Raw genomic sequence first — 14,025 nt, forward strand, 5'->3', positions numbered from 1 at the left:
GTTTAATTTTTTTACTTCCCTTGCTTTTTTTTTTTTTTTCCTTTTTTTCCCCTGGGCGGACGTTACACTATACTGCACTATGAACTACTTTATGATTAATAGCTAGCTCCTAGATGCTTCTCATTGTCTCCCATGTATGACTGCCTGTTGGATGAATGTTATGGGTGGTGTTGTGATTGGCAATTACTTGCCACAGTTACAGCTTATATTAGATAATATGCTGTAATTTATTCTCTGCTTTTTTTTTTTTTCTTTTATTCGGTTCGGGTAGCAGTCTACTGTTTTCTGTTTATAAAATTCTTAAATAATCATATATCTTACGGTAGAACGGAACATAATAATGAATGGACGCATTGTTCGTTTTGAATAAGTGTTTAATTGCTTATAATTCCATTCAAGAATTTATTTTTCTTTTTCCCTTTTTTTTTTTTTGTTTTTGACATTGTAATACCCTACCGATGTATTCTAAATCTGAGAACATAAAGTATAAAATATTTAAATAAAATAAAAAAAAAAAAAAAAAAAAAAAAAAAAAAACCCGAACCTTTGTCTCCAGCTTCTTCCAGTTGTTCCGTACAATCTCCACATTCTGTTGATTCACTGTCATCTTCATCACAATACGTACCGGTAAATAAACAGGCTTTTGCCAAATTCACTGTACTTTGAATAATGGATTTTTGAAATAAAAGTCAGAAGTCCTTTTTTCCCATTTTTTTCACCATAGAAAAAAATTACAGGAAAACATGAGTACTGCAGAATTGTTAGAAATGGTATAAAAAACAGCTGTGTCCTAAAGGGGTTAATATGCATTCTTCTTTAGGAATAAAGGAATATTAGGCTATTTCTTTAAATTTTCTTCAGATATAATGGTCATCTGTTGCATCTTCTGCTGCCCAAGACAGGTTCCTCCCCCATAATTTAGCATATTTATTTTTGTTAGAAACATCCATGGGTCATACTATTTGTATATGGCAGCCTGCTGTAGTTTTAGTTTTTCCTTTGCACCATCTATAGAAACAAACTGGAATAAGCCACATCTCACAGAAAAAAGCTATGGCAGATCGTTATAGTTTTATAGCAGTCCAGTAATTTGACCCCAGGTAATGTCCTGTTAAAGGCATAGTGTCCAGAAACATTTAGTCAGGACTATACCAAGGTAGAGTATGGCAATTGGAGACCCTTGTGACACCTCCAACAGCTCAGGGACTGCCAGTAATTTAGCAATTTAACTATTTTTTTGAGTTGATCTAATAACTTTATTAAACATTTTATTTCTTTGTGTGCTACGTTTATCAGTTGATTGTTTTAGTGGCATTTATTTTAAAAGTCAGGAGCAAGTAAGCCTCTATTGTCCATGGGGAGGCAAAGAGTCTGGTGACCCAAAAGACAACTGGTGGTCAGGGTCAGTGGTTCAAACTCCCATGGATATTGACACTTATTTGCAAAGATTAGACGTAATAGGGTTACTCAATAGATTGAGCTAGGAGTGTATTTTTTTTCAGGTAAATACTTCTGATCCATTGTGCGTACTGTCAGATATGGTCAGGGTGTGTAAACAAAAGGGTTTTTTTTTAACCACCCACCAGATAAATTGATTGCATTGGATGCCGTTTCTAAACAAAAAAAAAAGGTATATCCCACAGTCGAATCATGTAAATAATTAATAAAATGTATTTATTTTAATATAAATAACACTTTGCAAATTACTTATGTTACTTTATTTTGTGTGCCACAACGTTGGCCTGTATAGCTGGCTAGAGTGCCTGTGATACAGGTGGGCTCCAGCTGGGTTCAATCCCAAACCTGCCACAAGGGAAGAATGTGCTTAGCGCTAATGGACCTTCGCTCCCAATTCTTGTGGATGCACCTATGCTGCCTGACACCCTGTGCAGCCTGTGTAGTAACATTCCTAATGTGTTAGGCATTACTAAAGCCCTGTTCCGGATCCTAGTATGTTCATTTTGTTGTTGTTGTTGTTGTTTATAAGGCTATTTTTTAAGGCATATTATTTACAGATTTTTGTTTTGTACAATAGGAAGACCTTGATGCCTCCTCTAATTCTCAGATGTCTCCACTTTCACTGTATTCTGAAGGAGCACAAAGTCCCAGATCTCCCGAACAACCTGAAGAGAAACCTACAATTATTTCACCACAGACCAATGGTGTGCCAATCAATATTTACTTTGCAACTTTTAATACTAACCATAGTAGAGATGTTTGTTTTCCTGATGAGCCAACTACATAGCTATTTCTGTTTCCCATATACAATGGGTTTATAAACACAGAAGTATGCTTCCAGAATTGCTTGAAAGAAAAACACTTATGTTAAAGATTTTATTTGCAGAGTTTAGCGCCAGAAGGCAGGTGGTATAACAGAGATATAGTTAAATAGAGATATGTAGACATGTCTGTGCCTTGGCTCTTTATTGTGCTAGAAACTTGTTCAATTTGTTCATTTTTTCTGCAGTTCATACACCTGTTAAGCAAAGAAAGCTGGCCCCAGTGATACCCAAACCATCCATTCAACCAAAAACCATACTGATTCCTGCAGCTGCAGATATCCAAGCAACTACGGGCATTTCACCCAAAACGATCATTTTGCAGTCTGTTACAACACTTCTGCCTAAACAACAGCCTCTTATTACACTCCAGCCGGCGCCGCCAAGTGGTAAGAACGTTTTTTGTTTCTTTTCAGATGAAAGCATAGCTGAGAGAAATAAAAATGAACACCGCTGAAAGGTTGTCAGTCTTTTGGGTTGTGGTGTAAAGCTACCAAAATTCTACCGTTTATGAGTTCGACCTTTTGTTTTAACTATGTAAAAACTTCAGTTCACAGAACAGAGAATGAAGAAGATGGCTAATTATATGTCTGCAGGGTCTCCTGCTAGCAGCCTTTTTTAACTGAATACCGGTAGATTAGTAAGCAGTGCTATGAATAATTTGTGATGTATTGTGTATATAGATGCAAGTGTTTATTAACCATCTAATAAGAAAATCAGTCAGTCATTTGGTATAAATGGAACAGTGGTATTCCTTGGCAGATAAACCTCTTTAAAATGGATGTGTTGTTAAAAGAAGAAAATTCAGTGTTTTGAGTGTTACTTATCATTCTTGGTGATGTAATAAATATAAATAACAAGGTTGTAATTTTTTCTTCTGTGATCAGGGTTGCACCCCACACCACCATTGGCCCTATACCATGTGCTATAGCCTAAGAAAGTATTGGCTAGGCAAACTTCTAAAGCATTGTTTTTCACATTTTGGGACCAATGAGTTATTTTGATATATGAGATATTAAAATTAGTCATTGCAAGCACATCAGCACTGTTTAAGGAAATGAGATACAATCGAAGTCCATATAAAAACAAATTATCTACCTTTATTACGGTCTGAATACGTTCTGCCATACAATAATAATAAATGCAGAAAGTAACGGGGGTAAATCGGTGTATATCTGTGCATTTAGTTCTTTCTTGAAAGCTGCCCACAAACAAACCATGCTCATACGTTTGTTTCTGACCTGTATTAATCCTTAAAGTGCCCAAATCAGGAATCCTATTATATCCGATCAATATAGGCATATTATCATCGCAACAAGTCACATTCCACACAGTGATTGCAGACTGTACAATAGTAAAGAAATGGACACAGTATCGAGGCACTCCATTGTTAGGAAATGGCCGGATACCGTCTTGAAGCATCTGCTCAAACAGATAATTGGGCATTTGTAAGTGAGCTAAGCTGGAGCAAACCATTTCAGGGTTGTGGTACATATTTCCCTGCCAGGGGCAGGACCAATTTTACGTTTTACTATAGTTGCATTTAGGTGGCAATCCTATACACAACTTCAATAGGGAAACCTGCGTGCTATTTTTTTCAGGACAAGTAAATCTATTCATAGATGCAGCTTAGGGTATGCATCCATGGATCCTATCATTTGACGTATGAGTAAAAATATGAAAAAAGAAAAAAAGGCGCACCCCCCCAATTATTTACCAATAAATTTCAAACCAAATAAGTTAAACTGAATAATTTAAACGTACCCATGTGTCCTAAAGATGGGATTGTACATATATGTAAATTATACACGCAGCCCATAAAGGCCACAATGTGCAATGTAGCGCACTGTAAATTCCATAATCTTGAAATTATTGATGCACCTGCTCTTGAGGACTACAACTCCCATCACTCAAGTGTTCTGGTTAAGATTGAATGGTCTTAAAGTCAACAAAGGCATGCTGGTAAAATTTTGTAAAAACATATCTTAATAAAATGTCTTGTTATTGTTATTGGGGTGAATGAGCTTTGGAGGAGTGGGGGGGGTTCTCACAGTTTATCAGCTGACAGCTTGCTGGCACTTTTAATATACAGTTAATTTTAAGGGGACTCTCAGCTGTCATGCATTAAAATGCATGTGATGGCTGTATTTTCCATTTATTGAATATACTCTAATAATAGTTTATTTTTTCCCTGCCTTAAATGTGGTAAACCGCGAGTCCTTGTGTATCTTTGCCTGAGAACAAGTAATTTGGTAAATGTTTATTGAGATGCCTGTACTCTACCCGGGATATTCCCATATGGAGTTGAGCGTCTCTGTAATAAACAAACTGTCCACAAGATGGCAGTTTTTATCCAAAAAGTCTGTAAGCTTTATTTTTGAAAAATAAGAAAACAGTCAAGCACAACTTATATACACGAAAAGTAAACTTCGTATAATCATCATTTTAAGTGTTTAAGTAAAAACGTCATTATTTAATATACCACCGATCACGACCTACCACCTGCTTCCCTCTCCGACAGTAGTATTGTAAATACAATCTATATATATTTTTTATATTATTGTGCAAATTTTACTTTTCATGTGGTGTTGGGTTTGCGTAACCATCAAAAATTAATTTTACAGCCACTTTTAAAGTTCCACACAGGATCTACTCCAATTTCTAGATTGTAAATTTGTTTGCGCAGGCCCCATCTTACCTTTTGCTTCTGTAGGTCCAAGTTGTTGTGTCCATGAGCTTACAATCATCATTTTCAACTATGTAGGAATACAAACCTTTACTGCCCTAAAATAGGGTTATGGTTTCTCTAAACTTATTTATAAATGAAATAATGTTTGGCACAGCAATGATGTATATTTTCTGTATACCCATCACTTGTTTGAATCCTGACGAACAATGTATTTCCATATGCAGGACAACAGGTTTTGCTGACTCCTTCTGCTGTGATGCAGCTTCCACCACCTGGTATTCTAACAGCTCAATCAGTCCTCACCATGGGCGCAGGAACAACCCCATTATCCACAAACTTACTTTCTCCTCAAAACAGTAAAAATTCAACGGTGAAACCTTTTATTCAAGCATCCATTCAGGGATCAGAGAGCGGAGCAAATGTAAGTTTGTCATATTATTCAATTGTGTATTAAAACAGTTTGGTCACTGTATAAAAACTTTGGAATTTGTGTTTTGCGGTATTCTTGGTATTTGCGGTATTCAAGGTAGCCCTTGGTATATATTAGGGCTGCAACTAACGATTATTTTAATCGATTATTTTAATAATCGATTAGTTGGCCGATTATTTTTTCGATTAACCGATTAATCGGATAAAAAAATGAATGTAAATTTTTCATTTATTTAAAATAATTTACTAAACAAATGATGTTAAATACAAACAGCAGAATAAAAAAACTTTGATAATACATTTCTTGTCTTTATTTCCCAACCAGCACATATATATATGCACATTTGAGCCCAGGCTTGCTACGCTGCCTCCCAGACATGCCACGCTGCCTCCCACATATGCCACGCTGCCTACCACAGCACTCCACGCTGCCTCCCACATATACCACACCACCTCCCACATCTGCCACGCCACGCTGCCTCCCACATCTGCCACGCCACGCTGCCTCCCACATCTGCCACGCCACGCTGCCTCCCACATCTGCCACGCCACGCTGCCTCCCACATCTGCCACTCCACTCTACCCCCCACATGCCACTGTGCCTGATACGCCTTATACCCCCTGAAACACCACTCCATCCTCCCCAGACATGCCACCCTGCCCTCCCCACATATGCCACGCCATGCTGCCTCCCACATCTGCCACACCACAATGCCTCCCACATCTGCCACTCCACGCTGCCTCCCACATCTGCCACTGTGCCTGATACGCCTTATATCCCCTGATACCCCACTCCATCCTCCCCAGACATGCCACCCTGCCTCCCAGACATGCCACTTCTCTACCCCCAGATATGCCACTCTACCCCCAGATATGCCTTATACACCCTGATACACCACTCCGTCCTCCCCAGACATGCCACACTGCCCTCCCCACATATGCCTTATATACTGTATATGCCTTATACCCCCAGATATGTCACTTCACTGCCCCCAGGATTTAGATTCCCCTAAATTAACCCTAAACTCCCCATTAACCATAACTGCCCCTAAATTAACCCTTAACACCCCCTTAACCACAGCATCCCCTAAATTAACCCTAAAGACCCCATCAACCACAGCATCCCCTAAATTAACCCTAAACACACCATTAACCACAACTGCCTCAAATTAACCCCAAACACCCCATTAACCACAGCTGCTCCTAAATTAACCCTAAACACCCTATTAACATAACTGCCCCTAAAATAACCCTAAACACCCAATTAACCATAACTGCCCCTAAATTAACCCTAAACACCCCACTAACCATAACTGCCCCTAAATTAACCCCCACCTCCCCTAACTTTCAGTAGCCCAAATATATATATATATATTACATACATATATACACATTATATATATATATATATATATACACACATACACATTATATATATATACACACATACACATTATATATATATATATATATATATATATATATATATATATATATATATATATACTTACAGTTAGATGAGTGTCACAGCCATGTGGTTCTGGCCTGGAGAAGGAAGGGGCGGGGCCAGTTGTCACAGTGATTACAGGGAGGGGGAGTAAGTAGGAGCTGCTGCTGTGAGACGGTGAGTCAGACTAAACGGATTATATAATGAGGGGGATTTTTCAGAGCGTTTGCTCTGAAAAAACCCTCATTTTATAATCGATAATAATCGATTCAACTAATCGATAATGAAATTCGTTGCCAACGAATTTCATTATCGATTATTATCGATTAGTTGTTGCAGCCCTAATATATATATATATATATATATACACGTGTGTGTGTGTGTGCTGAATTATTTAGTTGCTGACTCTTGCCTCTTTGCTGTAAAGTTTACAGTTTGAAAGTCTCACATATTGTGAACTTAAAGCACAATTTCTTGCTCATCAGCAATAAAAAATGTTTTAGTTTTTCAAATTGTAAATAAAAACAAAACATTTTAAAAAGAAGGTTATTGTAATCAGGAATGTTAGTGGCCATTTTGTCTGAATACAGCCTCATATTATTCTGCTAATTATTTGTGCAAATCTGGTCAATATTTTAGTCTGCTGTGTTGATATGTTCAAATTACCCTGAAGTAATTTAACGGTAGCAAAAATGAAGTCATTTAAAAATACATAATAACAAAACAGACAAAAAATTAGGACAATATTCACTGCTGGACAGTTTGACTATGAAACCACTACATTAGGGGGTACATTGGGTGATTCAGGGATTTACTGGGGAGGTCAAATTTTTATGTTCCCAGAGAGGCAAACTGCCAGTGAGCTTCTCCATAATTGATATATTTAACTGGGGGGGTTTTTTGAGTTACCTGTGATGCAGTTGAACCTTTTTGTAACACATAGGGATATTTAATTATACATCATGCTGTTTTAATAGCTTTTCAATTAGTGTGTTGGTTTTCAAGGTATCTTCATTATTAAATTGCAACCTACTTATTACACTCATGATGCACGTTGGTATGTTGGTACTGTTTAACATTTAACCCCTTAAGGACAATGGGCGGTCCTTAAACCCATTGAAAACAATGCATTTAGAGCCCGTATATGTACAGGCTTTGTCATTAAGGGGTTAATATACTGCCCACTCAAAAGAACAGGGGATGAGGGGTAAGAAGGGTGCTGTTAGGGCCTAACCTGGGGTTATTTTATTTTATTATACCTGATTTTATCGATCTTCCTTTTGATTCGTATAACTTCCCGGATAACCCCAGTTAGCGAATTGTTGTTAGTTGAAGGTTACACCAACGTGTGTGCGTTAGCAGCTGCAAACTCATGTATTTTTGTACGCCTTTCACCTTAATCTGTTATTTCTTACCTCCCATGGAATGTTTACATAAAATATAAAGGGGATGCTGTCTTTCTGGAAAATTTTGGTAAATCTTGAAATATTAGATGTAATTGATATTCTGTTGTCATCAATAAATTAAGAAATCTACTTGTTTGTTAACCGATAACCCCCCCCAACACATTTGAAAGGACTAATGGTAAAATTGGCTTCATGTTCCAGCATCGCTTGTAGACCGGATACTACTTTTAAAACCATTAACATTTGTGTGGCAAGTCGTTGACACATTCAAGTGCCAAAGCAAGTTTAAGCAAAAGTCCATTACCGACACATGTTTTGTATAATCTTGTGCATTAGTCAGCCCTCGTATTTTATCACAATATTATTGAGTTGAAGGATAAAAGCATTGGCCTTCAACTAAGTTGTCTTTACTGTCCCAGCATATTAAACCACAGACAGACCTAGTGGAGTGTGTAGTCCGTTACGATTACATGTTTACTTAAATTCTCTTTAATCTGTGATTTGGATAATGCTATCACAGTGACCGTGAGATGGTGGGAAGATAGAGCTGTAAATGCCATTTGATTTGCCTCGGTTGCATAGTTGTGGATTTTAGGGCGGTTAAGATGTTATGCCGTACACTGTGCATGGCGCATTTCAAAGATCTAGGAAAAAATATATGTAGCTAACTGGAATTCTGATAAAAAATTAGATTGAGACCCTTTTCTACATAAAGAGCGCCACAAAAGAGTTCTGGTGCTACTCGTATATCTCTAAAACGGCCTTGTGACTTACAAAGAAAAAAACTCCATCTCTTCTTTCTTACATTTCCCCACGTTATTCTTGTAGAGATGTTGGCCAGTCATGTTACACTGTCGGGAAGTGCCTACGCTTTCTGTATTATTCTAAGGGAATTAACCTATTATTATTTTATGCAGTTTCTTGATGTTGATCCCAGGGACACATTAACAGCACTTCCACTCCCATCACCCCCATTCTGTCACGCTATCTTTTGTTCTGTGTGATATTATTTATACCACAGAACATATATCAACTGGTTTTCATTTTTTTTATATGCATGTAAATAGTTTTGTCTGGTAAACCTTCGCTTCTGCCAAAAAGAATATTTAGGGTTTAGGAATGTTAAGTTGTTTCTGTTTCTCTAACTCAGGAAACCAAACCCAACCCTTTGGTTTCCTACAAGGCAGTGTAGATCTGCACCACAGATGGTCAACTTAAACAGCACTTCCATTGGGTTATATTTCCTCCAGATTTGATGGTTTCTGACTACTCTTTAGTTCTGCTAACTTTAGGTTTGTTGTATACGGAGAGGGCATTTGTCAGAATCTGTGGTTATCTTTAGGCTTTGTTTCAAGTGATGTCCAAGTATTAGGTCTAGATTGGCATAGCATTAAAAATGAGAATACACCGTTATCTACATGGTAGTGCCATTCATGTTAAAGTTGTTCAGTTCTAATGATGTAAACGTGTATTGCTTAACAGTTCTAAGATCTAATGAAAATAAAAGTCCTTGCGTTACTAGATACAAATCCTTCATGTATTTACAAGTTGAGTTCAAAGGTAACATTCCACATAGACAAAAGTATAGTGTGTTTAAACACAGATGTCTTCTGCAAACTTGTTCTGATAACAAAGCATTTCAAGGGGATTTAAGTATACCTTTTGAAAGGTCAGCTCAAGTGTCTGCTTGACGAGGCTGAGTTTGTCCTTCATATGATACATCTTTAAATCGCTTGATTTCTTCAAAAGTTAAAAATTACCCATGCAAGAGAAAATTACCCAAGAGAAGAGAAGAGTCAGGGAAGGCCTTTCATAGTGCATACTGTAATTATAATTCACCTAATAAAAGGTGGTGTGCTTCACTAAACAAAGCCCGTTGAGACACAGGGTACAGTCTAAAATTCCACGAAACAAAGCAAAAATTCAGCCCGTACCCAGTGAATAGTACTCAAAAATCAAAGGCATAGATATTAGCGATTCCGTCACACTATATGGTGGCGTCAGGAAAGCATAGGGTGCTGTGCTCACAATGGTAGCCCTGGGCAGTTTTTACCCCTTTGTCCTGCAAAAACCTGGGCCTCTGGGGTTTGTCGAGCCCTGCTTTAGGTTGTGTGCTTCCCTTTCTTTATAATTAAGCAGTTTTGAGGAAAATATTGGGTAACGTGTTATTGCTTGCAAGCTTGAGTAAGCGGGACTGCTCAAGAGAATATGTCTTGGAGTGTACATTTTTGTTTTTTTAGTCTTGCGGTTCCTAATTTTAAAGTCTTAGTCCCCATTTTTTAAACTTAGATCCAAATAATTTTCAATCACTTTCAAGCATTTACTAGGTTGTAATCTTATTATTTTATATCCCATACACACAACTACGTGACTTTCGCCTGCTGTCATATTTCCATTTTGTTTTTTGTTTTTTATTTTTTATGTGTGCTTTTTTCACTTTATGTACTGAATGGATTATAGGCACATTTAGCTTATTACATATTTTTCATGGCAGTATGCAAATGAAAACTGCTTGAAACTTAATTGACTTAATTGACTTTAGTAATTTTAGATGTTACTGCAGGCTTCTTGGGATCAAAAAAGGGTTAACATTCTCCCTTAAAGCTCTACTAATATGACCCTTTTGATTTGGATGACTCTTGGCTCGGAGCTCAATGGAAAGTGTGAGAGGCGTCTTTCTTAAGTACTTTTGCTGGTTTTGGTTTCCTGTGGACTAAATGTGCTTAGACCTACAAAACCGTCCTCCAGGGGCACCACGTCTGAATGGCATGTATACCTTTCCACGCTGAATTAAGATTTGTTGTTATTCATTTAGCCTTAGTCTATCTCAAGTTAAATTCAAACTCTGTAAGTGGCATCTTTTTTGTCCCCCTCAATTACGGTTTATTGGTTTGTCTGGATTTGGAAGAGACCATACAGAAATGGGAACTTCAAACATATTGTTTTTGAATAAGCAAAGAGTCAGCTGTCCTCCTTTGGAGAACTATAGGTAGCATATGCCCTAGTTGAACTGTATAAATGGCAAGTTCTCAAAAAGGAACCCAAATTGTCAACAGGGGTCTGAACATTGTTTATTTTTATGGAATTGTGGAAACAATCGGTACTTCTATCCATAAATGGCTATTTCAGATGATTTAGTTAAATTTGTTAAACTGGCAAAATTAAAACAACTGAATTACCATATTTTTGATTATAAGACAACCCCCCAAAATTTGAATATTAATTTAGGAAAAAAAGAGCCTGAATATTCACTAGTAAATATTACTTCCTATGTAAACCATTTTTCATATTTACTAAAAACGATGATTGCGAAAAATTGATTTTTTGTTTTTATTTCCTTTTGCCAACCTGCCCCAGTTATGCACATCTGCCCCCCAGATATGCCTTATACCCCCTTATATGCCACTCTGCCTCCCTGATATTCCTTTTAATCCCCTATATGCCACTCTGCCTCCCTGATATTCCTTTTAACCCCCTATATGCCACTCTGCTTCCCTGTTTTTAATTTTAAACCCCTATATGCCACTCTGCCTCCCTGATATTCCTTTAAACCCCCTATATGCCACTCTGCCTCCAGAAAGCCCTTATACCCCCATATGCCACTCTTGCCCTCCCCCGACATACCAGTGCATCCCTAGGCTTGTGATGTCATAGAAGCCACAGAGGAAGTGCCGTCAGCAGCGGAGGTTGTCTGCACGCATCGCACAGACCTCCACCGGCTGCCAGAGAGGAGGATCCAGGTCTCCTGCAGCTCCGGAAGAAACCTTGTCTTATAATCGAGCAAATACGGTACATATGGGGCTGCGATGAATGGTAGCGTAGTAGAAGCCATCAAAAAAGTCTTCTCATTTGAGAAGACCCAATAATTTTATGTCTTGTGGCACACAATCGGCATTTAGACACCCTTAGACCTTTAGTTTCTAAATGTATACACACATTTACTTATCTAGCGTCAACGGTGAAAGGTAACCACTTCTGAAACAAAAAGGTGGATGTTGACCCAAATTATAAGCTTTGACTGTTAATTGCTTTTTACAGAATTATTCACGCCTTGGCATTTTTATTTTGCTAAATTAAAAAATGAGAATTGCAGTTCCAATATGCATCCATGTCGGAGATCCCCGGTAAATGCATCAACTGTGTGGAGATGTTGGAGGCTAGGCAAAAGTGCCATAACACCACTGCCAACTGTGACAGATCCTCAGACTTTGTGCCTCCCAGATGGTTTATATACCGTACCGCAGACAGGTTGTCCATACGTAACAGCCTTTATGGGCAGGCCCTGTTCCTCCCCCAAGTGGATAGCTCCTCGCAATGGGCTCCCAATTTCAATAGACTGGTGTCCGAATCTATGACTTAATCCAGAGTCGTGCTAAAAATCACCCTGCCGTTTCATCCGTCTATGTGTAGTAGCCACCTTTGCAGTCGACCGGAATTACATTGTTGTAGGTTAAGCCCTAACGTAGAGACTGCATCTTAAGCCATTGCAAGGCTCGGTAATGGAGGGGGCCTTGGAAGATCACCTGAATGGACACCAATAGTAAGGTGATATATCTTGCCAGATGGCGAACAGTAATTGTAACACCCTCCTGATCTCCCTTTTTATGGTATTTATTTTGGACACTGGGAGATGTAGGGAACCCTGGACCCAGTCTGTCGTGAAACCCTAAATTTCCATAGTTTGGGATGGACCGAAGACAAGTTTGTCCCAAATGATGTGGAACCCCAAATCTCGGAGAAGAGATGTAGTCCGCGTTACATGAAGTCAAAGGGACGACAAGTCTTGTGACATACTCAACAAGTCATCTAAATGAATGTCATGCCCCTTTTCTGCGCAGGTATCCCACTACATATTTCAACAATTTTATAGGCCGAAAGTCAGACAAGTGAAGCGCCGTGTTTGTCCATTCCATACGAACTGGATGTAATCCTGGTGTGTTCAGGTCATAGGAACTGTGAGGTACACGTCCTGGAGGTCCAACTTTACTATCTAGTCTCCTGTACGGAGTAAGTTGCGCAGTGAATGTATGCCCTCCGTTTTGAAATGTTGATATGCTACAAACGCATTCAACGGGCGCAGGTTGATTACTGGCCTGATGCCCCCACCATTTCCGTGCAAACAACTTCTATTGCCCCGCAGAGGGGAAGCAGGAATGGAGCAGGGTCATGTGACGTGACGTAAATCCACGTAACTCCGCCGGGTTCCTGCTTCCCCTGGGTAGTACAAGAGACGCTGCTTGCACAGTGTGTGCAAGCAATGCACAGGTAAGGAGAAGGGCCCTGTGGACAATTATTTTCGGATGTTTTATTTTGGCATTTTGCCGATAATGCCGTTTTCTGGTGCATCCCTAATCATGACTTTATGTCATATTACTACTAAAATATAGGAATTTGTTGGGGGTTTGTATCATTTGAGTTACACAACATATCTACCACTTTAAAGGTGCAAAATATTTTTTTATTGTGAAAGAAACAAGAAAATAAGACAACCCCCCCCCCAGAAAACTTGCATGCATTCAGCCCACCCCCTCCCAAAGTCAATACAGCTGCAAGTCTCTTGGGGTACATCTCTATAGGCTAAGCACATCTAGCCACTGGGATTATTGCCTATACTTCAAGACAAAACTGGTCCAGCTCCTTCAAGTTGGATGGCTTCTGCTGGCGTACAGCAGTCTTTAAATCATACCACAGATTCTTGGATTCAGGTCTGGGCTTTGACAAACTTGTTTTAAATCTAGGAGCCAGCTAAAAAAGTTAGGAGCCAGGACTTTTTTT

At 38.6% G+C, this 14,025-nt stretch overlaps 1 protein-coding gene across 1 annotated transcript in view; it reads left to right on the plus strand.

The window, feature by feature from the left end:
* Positions 1 to 14,025, plus strand: part of ATF6 (activating transcription factor 6) — a 64,885-nt gene that overhangs the window by 12,127 nt on the left and 38,733 nt on the right. The window contains exons 5-7 of the mRNA XM_053470185.1: positions 2,036 to 2,162; positions 2,468 to 2,668; positions 5,193 to 5,389. Coding sequence (XP_053326160.1) covers positions 2,036 to 2,162; positions 2,468 to 2,668; positions 5,193 to 5,389 — 525 coding nt within the window. The remainder of the gene's footprint in view (positions 1 to 2,035; positions 2,163 to 2,467; positions 2,669 to 5,192; positions 5,390 to 14,025) is intronic.

The sequence above is a fragment of the Spea bombifrons genome, chromosome 6, assembly GCF_027358695.1.
Source record: "Spea bombifrons isolate aSpeBom1 chromosome 6, aSpeBom1.2.pri, whole genome shotgun sequence".
Classification (NCBI taxonomy): Eukaryota; Metazoa; Chordata; class Amphibia; order Anura; family Pelobatidae; genus Spea; species Spea bombifrons.